This window comes from Spermophilus citellus, assembly GCF_964194105.1.
Source record: "Spermophilus citellus genome assembly, chromosome: 5".
Lineage (NCBI taxonomy): Eukaryota > Metazoa > Chordata > Mammalia > Rodentia > Sciuridae > Spermophilus > Spermophilus citellus.
The window spans coordinates 57,422,584-57,438,888 of NC_138186.1; the positions used below are offsets into that span (position 1 = coordinate 57,422,584).

A 16,305-nucleotide genomic window follows, 5' to 3' on the forward strand; every position below is an offset into this window, starting at 1 on the left:
CCTCTGGTCTGCTGGGAAAGGCATTTCAGCTCAGAGGAGCAAACACTTAGTGCCTACTGTGTGCCAGGCCCTCTGCCAGGGGTTGGGGGTGCTGTGCACACAGGGTTCAGAGGAGTAGGGGTGGCAGAAGACCTGTCCTGCTAAAATGGGGTCAGGCTGACACTGTGGCACAAGCCGGTAATCCCACCTACTTGGGAGGCTGAGGCAGAAGGATCACAAGTTCCAGACCAGCCTCAGCAATTCAGTGAGATCCATCTCAAAATCAAAAAGAGCTGGGGCGTAACTTGGTAGTGAAGCACTCCTGGGCGTAGTCCCCAGTACCACAGAGGGAAAAAAGAAAAGAAAGAAATTATTTTTAAAAAATAAAAGGGCTAGGGGTTATTGCATAGTGATAAGAGAACCCTTGGATTCAATCCCTAGTACTTTCCCCCCCATCCCCCCACCCCCACAAAAAAATAAGAAAGAAAAAGAAAAGAAACCAAAACAACCCTAAAACCTAGTGTGTTGGGACAGTGTAGTGGCTTGGACCTGTCTGGCCACGACTGCACAAGCTTGGGGGTTTCAGAGGCTGCGAATAGTAGTACCAATTGCCTCTCCCTGAGCCTTCTCTCTGCAGAAGGGTCCTCTGAGCCCCCTGGGGCAGAAGGCAGAAAGCTGTTCTGCTTCGGGAGTCCGGGGTGCTCCAGGTAGGAGTCAGTTCTTGTAGTCCATCCCAGAGTTTTATGTTTGAGGAAACTGACATCTGAGTGGGCGAGTGACTTGCTTGAGGCTGCACAGCAAGTTCAGCCCAGAGCTGGGAGTAGAAGCCTGCCACCCTAATTCTGTGCCTGCTGTTCTTTCCCTAGCATGCACACTCATAAGGACAGCACCAACAGAGCTCACTTTGCCTAAGGTCTGAGCCACTGTGTGTGCTATCTAGAGAGTCGTGCTAGAGTCACATGTTTGTGAGCAGACCAAAGTTCAGATGGGCCAGTTTTTTAATAGTTCCAATGGCTGCAGGCTGCCCACCAGCCAGGCTTGTCTTGCCTAGTGGTCTCAGAACAGACTGCACAAGAGCTGGGGATGTGGAGTGCTGCTCCTTCTTTCCTTGGGTGAAAGCCCCCCAAAGCATGGCTTCCCCTGACCAGTGTCACTAGGGTCTAGTCTTCCTGCACCAAGGACAGCACATCCTGCAGTAATAGGCAACCCGTCTGTAGTAATAGGCAACCCGTATAAACACTTGCTGTATGCCAGGCTCTGTCCTAGGATTGATTAATCTTCATGGTGACCTTATGAGGCAGGCACTATTACTATTTCCATTTTAGACACAAGAAACACAGAGATCAGGACGGTTAGTCACTTGTCCTATTAGACACAGTCAGTAGGCAGCCAGGCCAGAATCCGAGCCCAGCAACTCTGCCACACTATGGGGGGACTCTGGGTGCTGCCTCTACCTAACAGGGTAAATCCCACAGGTGCCCGTGTCAGTGGCTATGATGTCGCCGCAGATGCTCACCCCCCAGCAGATGCAGCAGATCCTGTCACCCCCACAGCTGCAGGCCTTGCTCCAGCAGCAGCAGGCCCTCATGCTCCAGCAGGTGAGTCTGGCCCCAGGGCAGTGGCCCCTGCCTTTCCTGGCCTGGCCTTTGGCCTTGCACCTCCCTCCCTGTTTGCTACCAGCCTCATTGAGGGCCCAAGCCATGGCAGAAACCAGAGAGACTGCTCAGGCTGGCCTGGCCTGCACTCCTCCAGGGCAGTAGGGAGAGGCCAAAGGTCCAATCTCAGCAGCCCCTCACCCCACTGCACCCCATACTCCTTTCCTGTATTCTGGCCCCACTTCTATCTTTGGAACTCTAGGAAGGGACAAAGTACTGGAACATCCTGGGCTCCTGTCCCTGTGGCCTGTTCAGGAGATCCACCAAGAGGTTGGGAGGGTTCACAACTATGGGATACCCTCCCCTCCCTCTCTATTTCCTTCCCTACCCAAGTCCTGCTCCAGTATCCTCAAGGCTGACTGGAGAGAACAGATCTCTCCCCACCAGGTTGTGTTTCCATGAGACCTCCGCCCCTGCCTCGTCTGCAGGAGCCCAGGCTGGGGTTGCGGGTAGCAGCCCCTGCTAGGTCACCATTCCTTTGTTCCCCACCAGCTGCAGGAATATTACAAGAAGCAGCAAGAGCAGCTGCACCTTCAGCTCCTCACCCAGCAGCAGGCTGGGAAGCAGCAGCCCAAAGAGGTGAGAAGCTGCAGCAGGGCCCCTGCCCAAGGCACTGGATGCCCCCATAGGAACCCCCATCCTGGCACCTACAACCTAGTTCTCCTCTGCCCAGAGTCTGACAGTCTAAAAGTAGTCAGGAGAGAATCCCTTTGCAGGAATAGAAAAATTGGGAAAAAGTTGGGAGGAGTCAATGTAACAGGGGTCAAGGCAAGGGCAGTCCACTCGCAAGCCCCCACCCCGTCCCCCTTCACTCCCTCCTACGTCATGTGTTGTCTGGGCCACAGTGTAGGTTGCATCCTGTCATTGGTGTGTCTTATTGTCCAGCTGTGTCGTGGTCATGCCATCTTCCTGGCTACTTGTCTCTCTGTGCTTCTGTCCCTCAGCAATGCACCTCCCCCCACTCGGCCTATCCCAACTTCTGCCCTTTCTAATAATGCCCTGCCCGTCTGTGCCACAGTGCCTCCTGAGCTTCTGTGTCCAATCCCCCCTGTCCACGACCTGTGCCTCCCTCCTGCTGGCCAAACCACAGCCCAGGTTCACAGCAGCCTCTTCCCAGCAGGCTTCCCAGATGATGTCCAGGCAGTCTCCAAATCCTGTGGGCCCTTCTGGGTCTTGTAACGCTGCCTGTCTGCCCTTAAACCCCTGGGCTGGACTGATCCTCTTGTCTCCTTACTGAATAGCCAGCCCCCCACCCTACCTCCCCCAGGGCAGGGAGGCAGGCAGACAATCTAGCCTCCAAAACACCCAGGACACGCTTGGCTCTGAGGGCTCAGAAGGCTTGCTGACAGCCTGACTTGTCAGTGCCTGTGTGAAAACTAAAAGCAGGGGGTGGGGGTGGGGTGGGAAGGGGGTGTGCTGCCTGTGCTGCCCGCGAGGCTCAGTATGCGCTGGGCCTACCAGGGCCAGCTCCTGCCAGTTGAGTCCCATTGGACTACTAGATTCTCTGTGTCTAAAAAGCAAGACAGGGCTGGATCTGCATGTGGGGAGACAATCCCTTCCCGCCGCAGAGCCCCCCCCACCCCCGCCCCACACACATGTGGGAAGGGTGCCCTCCAGGCAGGAGTGGCCCCCCAGATCTGACCGGCTCATCTATCTTGGTGACGAGGGCCCCCGCCCCCAGGCACACAGCTTCGGGACTGAGCCAACAGCTGAGGAAGGAGGGGAAGGAGGGAGGGTGTCTTGCTGCGTGTCTGGGTCTGGCTGTGTGTTTGCGCGCCTGCGTGCGTGCGTGCGTGCGTGCGTGCATGCGTGCGTGTGTTTACCGCGAGGAGGCATGCAGCCCTATGGAAGCTGGGCCGGGAGCAGAGAAGCTGCAGACGCCACCACGACAGCTCCAGGGGCTGACAGGCCCTGGGAGGGGGTGGCTGCAGGGTGGGGGCCAGACGGCACCCCTGAGGCCGCTGGCAACCCTCTCTGCCCGCCCCCTCGGGCACCCTCCCAGGCCCTGGGGAACAAGCAGCTGGCCTTCCAGCAGCAGCTCCTGCAGATGCAACAGTTGCAGCAGCAGCACCTGCTCAACCTGCAGAGGCAGGGACTGGTCAGCCTGCAGCCCAGCCAAGCCTCGGGGCCCCTCCAGACCCTCCCCCAAGGTGAGTGCCCCCCAGCCCCTCAGATTTCCCTGGATCCAGGGGCCACGCATGCGCCTGGGGCCCGGCCAGCCTCCCCTGTCTCTCCCACAGCAGCGGTGTGCCCGTCGGACCTGCCCCAGCTGTGGAAGGGTGAGAGTGCCCCAGGGCAGCCTGCTGAGGACAGTGTCAAGCAGGAGGGGCTGGACCTCACTGGCACGGCTGCCACCGCTACCTCGTTCGCTGCCCCCCCCAAGGTCTCCCCCCCACTCTCTCACCACCCTCTGCCCAATGGACAGCCCACTGTGCTCACATCTCGGAGAGACAGGTAGGGGGGCTGGGCCCTCAGGGCAGTATGTTGAGGGCTGGGGAGGGAGGGCTTGGGACTCCGGGACCCAGGAGTTCACCTCCGTCCCAGGGCATAAGAGACGGTGCAAGACCCCTGGGAAACCTGTAGCTGGGACAGAAACGTCACCAGCAGGGGAGCTGGTGCTGAGCTGGGCCCAGGGCTGCTGGGGTCTTTAGAGTCTCCAACCACCACCTCCCTCCTGCCCTCCCAGCTCCTCCCATGAGGAAACCCCCGGCTCCCACCCCCTCTACGGACACGGAGAGTGCAAGTGGCCAGGCTGTGAGACCCTGTGTGAAGACCTGGGCCAGTTTATCAAGTAGGTGGTACACTCACAGGGCCCCTCGCCCTCTACCACAGAGCTCACCCCTTCTGGGGCCTCTGGTCACCAGCTGTCCTATGTCCTCACTCCAGGGGAGCCCAGGATCTCTCCCCCTGCCGTCTACCCTTCGCCACCCCCACCCATCAATACTCCCCGGCTTGCAGCCTCCGCACCCCCTCCCTGGAGTACTCTGAGGGCATTTCCCTAGCCACCACCCTCCCCACAGCCTGGACACTGATGGCCTGAGACGGGCTGGGGACAGGCAGGGAGGGAGGTGGACAGGCGGCTGGCAGCAGGCCGCCAGCTGCCACAGCCGTGCCAGGCTCTGTCACTGACTGATTAACTCCGCATCAGGGTCAAACAAATTGTTTTCACGCTTCGTCAGAGGTTTACTTAATTAGTTCATTTGCAATTAGATCTCTCTGTAGAGGGGGTTTTAGCAAAGACATCAAAGAAGGCTGAGGAGAAGGCTGCTTCCGTTGCCCCCTTTTCCCACCCTTTCTTTGTATCTCTTGGTCTGTCTGCTCTTCGGGCCTTGGTGGGAGGGGTTGGAGGATGACTTGGGAGGTGGGTGACAGCAGGGCCAACTCTTTCTTCTCTGCCCCTCCTCCCCTTGAAGACACCTCAACACAGAGCATGCCCTGGATGACCGGAGCACGGCCCAGTGCCGGGTGCAGATGCAGGTGGTGCAGCAGCTGGAGATCCAGGTGTGGCCCGTGGGATGTGGGAGGGCCCCTGCTCGAAGCACCTTCCAGGAGAGGTCTCTAGTCTCATGGTCAAAGCCATAATCTTATGCTTTCTAGGCCCTAATTAACTATGGTGAGAATGAGGACAGCTGGATTCTGAGGGGTGAACTAGAGTTGTGGGCATCTCTGCTGGGAGGTGCAGAGAGACTCGCGATACATAAAAATAAAAATGACACGAACAGCTAGCACATCAGGCACCTGCTTTGTGCTGTACTACATGCCTTATCTAAGTAGCTCAAGGAGTCTTCCCAGCAACCTGTGAGGCGGGTACCTTGATTCTCCCCATGCCACACAGCACGTAGACATAAAAGAACCAAAGTCACTTGCTGGTGCTCACTCGGCTGCTGAGGGACAGGGCCGGGTCTAGAACCCAGGCAGTCTGGCCCCTGCATTGAAGCTCTGGAACACAATCCTTAAGAGGTGACTCTGGACAGACCATCAATTAACCAATCAATATTTACCCATCTCCCTCTGACTCCTAGCAGAGCGCCCTGCCTGAAGAGGATAGTCATGAAAGATCCATTGAATTTATGAATGGGGTGAATGAACCATTCATCCATCCCTGCATCTCCATTCAGTACGCAAAGGCCCTCACACACAGGTGCCACCACACTAGGCACTTGGGTGCTGTTCAGCCACAGACTCTGAGTGCTGGTTTGAAGAAGGCACCCCCCCCCCCCATGTGTAGGGGTGGTGCTGAGCTCCAGCCTGGGACACACAGGGCATACTCTGATGGCCATGGGCAAAAGGAGAAAAGGAAAGGCTTCACAGAGCTGGCAGCCTCTAGTCCTGGCCTCTGAGGTTGTGAAGGGTCCAGAGGAGCAGAGATTTGCTGAGGCTTCTGGGAGCGGGGTTCAGGGAGCCCGGAAGCTGGCGTGTGGAGGCCAGTTGGGGGGAATAATGGACTCTTTGAGGAGTCTGGCAGAAGGTGGGATGGGGAGGAGGAAAAGGAGCCCACTGCCTCCTGCTTACCTCTAGCCTCTCCACAGCTCGCCAAGGAGAGCGAACGGCTGCAGGCCATGATGGCCCACCTGCACATGCGGCCCTCTGAGCCCAAGCCTTTCAGCCAGCCAGTGAGTGACTCTCCTGTCCCTCCAGCCTCTCCAAGTCCCACCCCAGGCCCATGGGCCCTCAGGACCCCTCGGGTGCTGGTTCTCAGCCCCTCCCCATTGCTCACAGCTGAACCCGGTCCCCGGCTCCTCCTCATTCTCCAAGGTGACCGTCTCCGCAGACCCGTTCCCAGATGGTCTCGTGCACCCCCCCACCTCAGCAGCCGCCCCTATCACACCCTTGAGGCCCCCTGGACTGGGCTCTGCCTCTCTGCACAGCGGGGGTCCAGCCCGCAGGAGAAGCAGTGACAAATTCTGCTCTCCCATCTCCTCAGGTGAGGGCAGGTGGGGCTGTGGGGCCACTGCTGGGAGGGACAGTGTCCCTGGAGGGTCCCCTCTGGCTACCTCATCCTCTGCCTGTCTCCCCCAGAGCTGGCCCAGAATCACGAGTTCTACAAGAACGCCGACGTCAGGCCCCCCTTCACCTACGCCTCCCTCATCCGCCAGGTGAGCGTGGGAGCAGAGGTAAGGCTGGGGAGCTCCCTACAGCCCACCCCTGGGCCCCAGCCTCTGGGGGTTCCTAGGCCAACCTCCCCTCACCTGTGTCTTCCCTTGCTGCGTGACCTCCTGCAGCTGCAGTGCAGCCATCCTGCAGCCTGCGTGGGTGGTCTCTGGGGCACTCGGTGGTTCTGTCTGCTCTCCCTCCTTGGCTCTGTCTTGTGTGTGGCTTCTGTTCCCTCCCTGTGTCCGACACCATGGTGTCTTCAGTGTTCACACAACCTTCACCCTCACACACAGCACATCTCTCAGGCACTCCCCTCAGGCACGCGCAACCTCACATATGTTCTCACATAGTCCTGTGCTCAGGGTGCCCTGTGCCCATATCGGGGAATTCCAAACAGCCCCCACCCCATGGCCGTGGCTCCCATGCACAGTGCTTTCCAGGAAGCCACACGCCCTCAGAAGAAGCTCCTGTTTCCCCACACAAACGCTAGTCCCTAGAGTCTGGGCTCTGGTCAGCCTTGCTGGGCCATGCCCAGCCTGACCCATGTGGGCTGCAGCAGGCCTCCTCCACTCAGAGGCGAGTTAGGGGCCAGGGAGAAGGGAGAAGGCACAGAGCTGTGTCCCTTTAAGGCTCAGACTGAGGGTTCCCTTGGCCCTTTCCTTGTCCATAGGCCATTCTGGAAACCCCCGACAGGCAGCTGACCCTGAACGAGATCTACAACTGGTTCACCAGGATGTTCGCCTATTTCCGAAGGAACACTGCCACCTGGAAGGTGAGGCATGCCCCTGCCACCTGCCCGCCCCTGGGCTCCAATCATCCTTGGACATCATCCCACAGAGCCCAAGGTTGCCTGGCAGTTAGTCCCCTCAACAATTAGTTCTGCTGAATTGGCCCAGCAGGGCACAGGCATCGCCCTAGGCCCTCACCCCACCCCAGCAAGGGCTGTGAATTCCTCCATCACTGTGTTCTCTGGGCCCCTTCCTTCCAGCCCGGTGCTACCTCCCTTTGGGAAGAATCCTTCCCGTGATCTCCCATGGGCCCCAAAGACTCCAGCCCCGTGAGGTCGGGCCTCAGGGGTTGGTGATTCCCAAACTTGGTATTGAGAGGATCTGGATATCCTGGGATGACCACCTGTCCTGAAGGCAGCATGCGATGGAGTAGGGGGGCCTGGACACAGTGTGGACCAGGGCCCATGGACCATATACTTGGGCACAGACAGGTGCTCACACGCCCCCGTCACTGCTGCCAGTGGCGGGAGATAATTGACTATATCCAATTAGTCACTTCAATGCCTTCAGCTAGAGAGTTTTCCTGGGGGACCAGAGGAAGGCAAGAGGGGGACCCTAGAAAAAATGGGACACAAAGATGAGGGCTAGGGCGCTAATGCATTTATTTATTTGCTAAAATAAGGTGTGTGTGCATGCATGTGTGCCTGTGTGTGTGTGTGCTCAGGCAGCACAGTGGGAAGGTGACATCTAAACTGGGATGGCGCAGAGGGAAGGAGGAGGAAGTCTTGGCCCCTGTGGGAAGGTTGGAGGGGGTCCATATCTCAGAACCTTAATTGGATCCCTGGTTCTTGAGTCCCCCTGCTGGCCAGTGCAGAAACTGCACTTCAACAGGCTACCTCCCCCAATGTCACCAGGTTTCAACAAGTGTTTTGGGAGACCTCCCTCCCTACCAGCAGCCCAGCTGGGTGGGGTCTGCACCAACAGGCTTCTCTGAGTACAGCGTTTGTAGCCCCATGCCTAACTCCCAAAGCTTGGAAGAGAGGCTGTGAGGCAGGGCAGCTGTTCTGATTGGCTATGAGTGATATCATTTCCTGCCAACCACAGGCCTGCCCTCTTTCCAGCATGGCCTTCTTGGGACTACCTGGTCCAGTCTCCAACCTTTGGGCCAGATCAGATACCAGGTTCTAAAAGTGATAGAGTCCAATACCAATGAAAAGGATCGTTACAATTATTATCTAATGTTCACTTTAATATTACATACTAATCCTTTGCCCTCAGGAGTAGCAACACAGAGCCTCATTTCCATAAGACCGCAACCCCCTGAGAATGGTGTACTAATCACCCCCCCCCCCCTTATCTCTCTCACCTGCCCTACTTCACTGCAATTTTCTACTTCTGGCTTCTGTGGCCATTAAGAGGAACTGGCTTCCTCTTCACTACTCAGTGACCATCCTGAAGCCACCCATCCCTCATATTTCAAACTGAACACCTTGGACGGGTTATGCAGCCTGGTCCTCACCTCCATCTCCCACACCTAGCTGGGGTCCCAGTATGAGGCCAGCTGGGCCTGGGGAAAGTGAATGGCTGAGTGAGTGACCTTCCCAATTGGCAGTGCTTTGCTGTGCCGCCTTCACCACTGGGGGGCACTGCATGGCCTGTGCCTTCCCTACAGCAGAGCAGAATCCATGTCAGCTCAGGTCCACTTTGACCTTCGGGGTTTTTATCCTAAGCCAAGCTTCATTCATGTTACTTGGGAAATATGCCCTGTCTACCCTCAACTCTACCTGTTTATCTGTCCCTTGAGGTCCTTCCTTTTCCTCCCCTAAATGATTTTGACTTCCTTCTTTCCCTCTTCCTTTGCCTCCCTGGCCCCCACCTTGAGATGCTTTCTATTTCAGACTAGGGCAGAAGGGTTGGGAGCCGGTGTGGGCCAGGCCAGCTGCTGTTCCTACGGGGACAGAGCGACCATCTGCCAGGTTGATGGTCCTCGCTGGCCCTCCCCATGTCCATCCCCTCCCAGGGCCCATGTTGTGGGCCCATCCTTTTGTTTACGCAGCCCCCGCCAGACCCCTTAAATTGCCGTTAATGTTTCAGCGTAACGAATTAGTCTCTCATCACGAATCAGGCTTCGAAATGAGGGAAAAAAGCCCCGGTGAGGCCATCCTCGGAAATTGGGGTCATTCTCATTTGCAAAGCGGAGGATCGGAGCCCCGTAATGCGGGCAAATTTATTCCGAGGCAGGAGCCCCGGCGTGATTAGGCCCTTTGTAATTATCGCTCCAAGAGATTCCACTCCAGCCGCCCGCCTCCCTCGTGGATTAGCAAGCGAGTCGGAAAAATACACAGGATTTAATTAGAGGCAAATTAAAATTGGTAATGAAATCGGGCCGGTTGCAAGTGGCAAGAGTTGGAAGGGAGAGAGGGAGAGGGGGTCTCCAGGGGCTCGGGCTGCCCGCCCTGCCCGCTTTCTTCCCCGTTTAGAAATGTAAAGAGGAGACAGGAATGGGGTGAGGCGGGGGGAGGTGGAGGAGGACAGGTAACAGGGACAGGGACGTAGGCAGGGATGGTGATGGCTGGGGACGACCAGTGGGGCACTGAAAGCTGAGCAGAGAGCACAGGGACAGGATTGAGGGACGTGGGTGCCAGGCAGTGGGTGAATGGGGCCCTAGCCCACACTGGGTGGGCGTTGGGCCTAGCACCCCATCCTTACCAAGTGTCCTACAAACCGGGTGACCTCAATTCCTGAAGCTGTCCTGCCGGGAGGAGTTAGAGTGACAGGGCGACTTCCTCGCTCTCCGTTCCTTCCTGCCTTAGGCACACTCACACCCTCCTTCCTCCTGGCTTCTTTATTTCCACAAGTGTGGATCAGGCCTCTGCCATGTGCCTCATGCTCTCAACGAATAAGTCACAGTCCCCAGACTCCCACGGCTCCATGAGGGCAGCAGTGAGGGTTCACGAGTTATTGCCCAAACTTGTAAAGGCTGCGTGTAGTTGTGCATGGGCCCGAGCGGATCACACTCATCAGAAACCGGGAGTAACGGCTCCCTGTCTCTGGTGGGTGATGATGGCAAGATGAATTATTGATACCTAGACATCATGTAGTTGACAGACAGAATTTTCCTAAGCGTGGCAGGGAGAGGAGGAAGGTACTGAAAGGCTGTCTGTGGTGAGCAAGCTGGGAGCCCACCCCTGCCCGGCCCTCCCCCTCCCTGTCCCTGACTTGGGACAGGTGACTATTGTGCTTGGGGTGTGGGACTGGACCAGGTGCCTGTGCTCACCCGAGCAGAGGAGAGCCCAGCGGCTGCCTCTGAGCCCCTCCTCACTGCACCCCCCAGAATGCCGTGCGCCACAACCTCAGCCTGCACAAGTGCTTCGTCCGTGTGGAGAATGTCAAGGGCGCTGTGTGGACCGTGGACGAGCGGGAGTATCAGAAGCGGAGACCACCAAAGATGACAGGGTATGTGGGCCAGGCCCCGGTGGGCCACACCTGGCCTGGGTATGAGCTAGGTCTCTGCAAGACTCTCCAGGGGACCTGTGCCCCAAATGCCTCCCAACTCGGGGAGTCAGGAAGAGCGAAGGCATGTAGGAGCCCAGTGCTAGGACAGGGACAGCTGGAGTCAGAAGGTGGGCATTTACATGGTTTTCTATCCCCAGTTCTGACTGAGGGGAGTTAAGAGGACCCATATCAGAGAGACAAAGCCCACGGTAGTCATAGCCAGAGCTGGGTCATGGGCATTTCGCAGCTGGCGGGTCAAGGGTGAGGGGGCTGCTGTTCCCAGGACCTACTCCCCTATTCCTCATAGGATGAGCCAATCTCTGAGACCCCTGGGCCTGCCTCTTTATTTGATGGGGAGGAAGGGGAAGAAGGCAGAGAGCGCAGAGGGCTGGCAGGAGGTGCACAGCACTGTGAATGGAACTCACTTGTCCCCTCATGGCACCTTTCTCCCGACACCCAGCATCCCCACCTTGCCTGTGTGTCTTGGCCAGAGGCAGGTCAGGAGAGCGAGACCTGAAGCAAGTTAGAAGGATCCCCCTGTAGTTCCCCTTCCCCTGGAGGATTCCTTCTCCCCAGGCAGTTGTGTGGCACCCAGGAGAAGCTGTCTCCCCCACACCAGTCTCCATGCTGGTTACTGTCATGTGTCATTACAACTTGGAATCAAAAAGAGCTGGGTTCAGGGCCTGGCACGGTGGTGCACACTTGTAATCCCAGCAGCTCGAGAGGCTAAGGCAGGATGTTTGTGAATTCAAAGCTAGCCTCAGCAACTTAGTGAGGCCCTGTGCAACTCAGCAAGACCCTATCTCTAAGTAAAATACAAAAAAGGGCTGGGGATATGGCTCCGTGGTTAAGCACACTCTGGGTTCAGCCCTCAGTACCAAAAAGAAAGACCTGGGTTCAAATTGCACCTTTGTATCTCATCAGCTGTGTGACCTTGGGCCAGTTTTTTGACTTCTCTGAGAGGTTCTGTAAATGGGGTCATCATGGTGGTAGCGAAGCAGCCTTGAACCATTGCTTTCTCCCAACACCTTCTGGTATTTAAATATATATATCCTTTTGTGTGGAGTCCCCAGGGACAAGCTGAGCAAATGGCTTATTGCATAGTCCCAGAGTTCAGGATGGCAAGAGAGTGGACTTTGCAGACATGGAACTGTGGCACTCTGGAAGATACAGCTCAGGCTTTGACACACATGAGAAAATCCAAGCCAGAGCGAAAAAAAGGCTGAGGTGGCCTGATGTGAAGACAGACATTGGGAGGGCTTCTGCTTCCCACCTGACAATTCTGAGACTCTGGCCAGGTCCCAGTGCCCCTGTGAGGTTTAAGCACCCTCCCCTAGGCAGGGCCATAACTGCCCCGCGGCCAGGTGAGTTTCCGAACTATGATTAGAACACATGAGGCTGGGCAGACAGAGGCTGATCCCACTCTGGCCTCCCAGGGTAATGGAGGGATAGTCCTTGGCATAGCACCGGCCCTTGGGATGGGGAGAGTACATGAGGAGTGAGGGGGTGAGCCAGACTCTGCCTTCTCTCCCCCAGGAGCCCCACCCTGGTGAAGAACATGATCTCCGGCCTCAGTTACGGAGCACTTAATGCCAGCTACCAGGTGACTGGGCCATTCTAGCCCACCCAGCTCCCTTCTCCAGGACCCTGGGCTCAGCATGGGAAGAGACCCCCTGCCCTCCCTGCAAAGGGCCCATGGGAGGAGGGGTGGATGGGAAAGATGAAGACCACTGCCCCACTCCGACCCAGGGCCCAGCTTCACCTCAGGTTTCAGGGCTGGTTTGGGACCATGTGGGGCAGAGAGCAGGAGGACTGGGATGACCAGTGATATCCCTTCCCCAGCCTGTCAGTCTGGGGGTCCCCTCTCCCCTGATTATGAGGGTGAGCCAGGCCTGGTTCTCAGAAAAGCTGGGACATCGGAGGCAGGGCCAGAGCTCTGAACTTGGGATAGCTCTGTGTTCCAAAGCCCTGGGATCAGGCCCTGGGGTTGCCGAGGTAGACCCCCCAGGGGCCACCCGCAGACTGCCCCACACGGGAGGCTCCCTGGGGGTGGGGAGGACTGGTTCCCTGAGCCCGCTCACAGGCTCAATCCTGTGTGCTCCAGGCTGCCCTGGCCGAGAGCAGCTTCCCCCTCCTCAACAGCCCTGGAATGCTGAACCCCGGCTCTGCCAGCAGCCTCCTGCCCCTCAGCCATGATGATGTGGGCGCCCCCGTGGAGCCGCTGCCCAGCAATGGTAGCAGCAGCCCCCCTCGCCTCTCCCCACCCCAGTACAGGTGAGCACACAGTGCAGACCCCTGCCTCTTTTCTCTGCAGAGAACCATGGGGGACATCAGACCTCAGGGATAATGGGCGTGGGGAGGACGCTGGGGGCACCCCCGTGCCCCATGTTTGGATGAATGTGGAGGGCACACAGATGAGGGATGAGGGGAAGGCCCGGGTCCACCTCACCTCTTCTGCCCCTAGCCACCAAGTGCAGGTGAAGGAGGAGCCGGCTGAGGCGGAGGAAGACAGGCGGCCTGGGCCCCCACTGGGTCCCCCCAACCCCAGCACTGTGGGGCCTCCGGAAGACAGGGACCTGGAGGAGGAGCTGCCCGGAGAGGAGCTGTCCTAAGGCCTGGAGGGGCAAGCAGGGCAGCAGGAGATTGCTCCGCCCAGTACCCCGGCCCACCTACCCCCACTCCACGCCCCTCCAACCTGAAGGCACTTCCAGGACTCAGATGGGGAGGCCTGGGCCAGCACCTCCCACTGCAACCTGACTGACAAACGCTTGGGGGCAGGAACGGTCCCGCCCCCAAGGGGACACCGAACTGAACCCCTGGTCTGGGACCGGCAAAGGACACGGAGGGCCCAGACCCCTCTCAGACCCTCCCCTACATCTGACACCACCTCCCCCAACCACCACCAGCAGCAGGGCCCTCCTCCCCCACCAGCTCCCCCTACGGCCCTCGGCGCCATGGAGACCCGCAGGCGGGGCTAAGCCACCTCTCCGGCCCTGGCCCACACCTGGCTGATGCCAGGTTTCTGGCCAGAGGCCCCTCCCCACTTTGTGCTTCCTTCCACCTTCTTTTCCATACTGTGAAGAAACAACTCTCCAGCTCCAGCTCCTAGCCCTGCCCTGGCCCTGGTGGGGGAGTGAAGTTTCCCACCATCCCCAAGAAATCAGCCCTTGGGCTGTTGGGGGGGACCAGTGTGTGCCCTGTGGGGGTCTGTGCCAGCGGGGCCACCCGGCTCCAGCCCTCCCCCAACCTGAGACCAGGTCCAGGCTGACGGGCCTCCTGCCACACTTTGGCTGGGTGCCCACTCTTGCAGGTGGAGCCCAGACTGCCCTGAGGCCCGGGCTGGGGCCAGACAGTGCCCACTGCTGGGAAGCATGGGTCTCGCTGTGGGTGAGGCCGGTCCCAGCCTCCCCTCCACGCCTGGGGTTCCGCTGCAGTCCTTCCCTACCCTCAGCACCCCTTCCCCACCCCCCCAGTTAAACGGATGACCAAAGACCTTTCTTATGCCGGAAGCAAAAACCAAAACTTTTTGTTGGCTTTTTCCTTTGTCGCCTCCCGACACCCCGCTCTCCCAGCTCCCACCCTGGCCCCAGGCTGGAAGCCCTCCCTTCACTTAAGTTATTGTTTTAAACCAAAGTTTACAGTGTCTGTTGGTGGCAAGACCCTCTCCCTCCACCCCTGCCCCGAGGACCCTGGACCCCGAGAGGGACCTCTGGCCTCCCCTCTGCCCTTGCCCTGCCTGGAGGAAGGAGAGAAGGCAGAGGGGAGTGGGTGGGCTCGAGTCCTGGTCCCCAAACCTGGGCTGCTTCCTGGGGGCTCTCCAGACCCCTCTCTAGGACCAAGTCCCCCGTCACGCTGGGAGTGTGGATTCCAGCAAAAAAGCTGGAAAAGTGAGACTCTCCACAGACCCCCTATGGGGGACCCCAACCTAAGGCCAAGGACAGGGTGTGTTGAGTGCTCAGAACACCCTGGCCAGGCCCCTTTACTGAGAAGACTCCTTGGATGTTTCCCAAGAGACCCCAACATACCCCATCACAAGCCACCCCTCCTGAGAGGCAGGGGCCCTCCGCCCCTTCCCCCATGTGTCCCCACCTGTGTTCCGTGTGACCAGCACAGAAATATTAAACGTCCTCTATTCACTGGGCCCTGTGCGTGTCATCGAGGGGAGAGTGGGGAGGGGCGTCCAGCCGGAAGGCTGCCGTGGCAGGATGGCACAGTGGGGCCCCTGCCAAGGTGGCTTTTGCAGGTGCAGCACTGGGCATGCTGGGCACCAGGCCTTGTGCCCCACGTTTGTGGACCAGGGTGTCTGGTTCCTCCACACCTAAGTCAGGCCTGCACTGCCCCATTTTGTCCCTGAGTCCCAGCCCCCTCTTCCCAGTTCTTCCACAGGCTTGAAATCCAAGTTTCTGCTTCCCGTCTTTAGCCAGGGACTTGGTCTGTTCCTGGGGTGAGCGGAGTGGGGGTGGCTGCAGGGCTCTTTTCCCCTGGCCTCCACTCCTGCAGGTACCCCCTCCCCATGCCTTGGGTCCCTTCAGGGCCCACAGTCCATGTGTCTGTGGGGCCACCTAGATAGGCTCATGCACTGTGGGGTGGCATCCTGACACCTATGACGAGGCTCCAGGGGGATGCACGCACGCCCATGCAGGACGCTGGTGACCACAGTACTGGTGTTTGGAAAAGGAACTATTCAAACCCACCCAGAGGGACCCTGGACAGCCAGGAGAGGAAAAGGAGAGAGGAGGTAGTCCAAGCTGGCATACCAGGCGGGCAACACCTTCCTCAGCCCCATTGTCCCTGCCCGGGTCTCATTCCATGTCAAAGCCTAGTTCCTCCCACCTTCTCGGACACCAGTGCCCCTTCCCAAGCCGTCCCTCCTCAGGCTGGGTGGGCCCCTCCAGTCCCTGGGGCAGGGCCCCAGAAGGAGGTGTATGGGGGGAGGTTGTTGAGAAAGCAGTAGAACTGGGATCCATTACCCTTCCCCCAGATTTCTCCCAAACTGCTGGAACTTTCCAGAAGCTACATTTAAGGAGAAGGTGGGGCAGGAAAGGGGATAGGACCAGAGGTGGGGTCTGCTGGCTTCTGTACTGCTCAGGGCTGCCTGTGTCTTCCACCATCGTCATTTCCTCCAGTCTGGCTCCCTGGCCTGCCTCCTCCCCACCCTAGTGAACTCCTGCTCCCTCATCTGTACCTTGAGAGGGGCTGGGTGGGGGGCAGGGGGTGCTCAGCTTGGAGTCTCGGAGTTTCCCTGCCCTCTGCCCGCAGTCTGTCCCCCGAGACACTATAAGGGGCAGTACTGCTGTGTATTGTAATCTGCCCTCCTGGTCCTCCCTGGAGACCACAGGGCCCTGCACAGTAGA

General features: G+C 58.4%; 1 protein-coding gene across 7 annotated transcripts in view; it reads left to right on the forward strand.

The window, feature by feature from the left end:
• The window catches only part of FOXP4 (forkhead box P4), a 51,321-nt gene extending 36,880 nt beyond the window's left edge, over window positions 1–14,441 (forward strand). For 2 of the 7 annotated variants that reach the window (XM_081295814.1, XM_081295809.1), the window contains 14 exons: window positions 1,455–1,577; window positions 2,127–2,213; window positions 3,637–3,784; window positions 3,875–4,088; window positions 4,321–4,425; window positions 5,048–5,135; window positions 6,164–6,247; window positions 6,354–6,558; window positions 6,654–6,730; window positions 7,399–7,500; window positions 10,791–10,912; window positions 12,488–12,554; window positions 13,056–13,225; window positions 13,416–14,441. In XM_081295814.1, coding sequence (XP_081151940.1) covers window positions 1,455–1,577; window positions 2,127–2,213; window positions 3,637–3,784; window positions 3,875–4,088; window positions 4,321–4,425; window positions 5,048–5,135; window positions 6,164–6,247; window positions 6,354–6,558; window positions 6,654–6,730; window positions 7,399–7,500; window positions 10,791–10,912; window positions 12,488–12,554; window positions 13,056–13,225; window positions 13,416–13,563 — 1,740 coding nt within the window. In that variant the 3' untranslated portion in view covers window positions 13,564–14,441. The remainder of the gene's footprint in view (window positions 1–1,454; window positions 1,578–2,126; window positions 2,214–3,636; window positions 3,785–3,874; window positions 4,089–4,320; window positions 4,426–5,047; window positions 5,136–6,163; window positions 6,248–6,353; window positions 6,559–6,653; window positions 6,731–7,398; window positions 7,501–10,790; window positions 10,913–12,487; window positions 12,555–13,055; window positions 13,226–13,415) is intronic. The other 5 variants (XM_081295815.1, XM_081295811.1, XM_081295810.1 and 2 more) reach the window with 4 other exon arrangements.
• The last annotated feature ends 1,864 nt before the right edge of the window (window positions 14,442–16,305 follow it).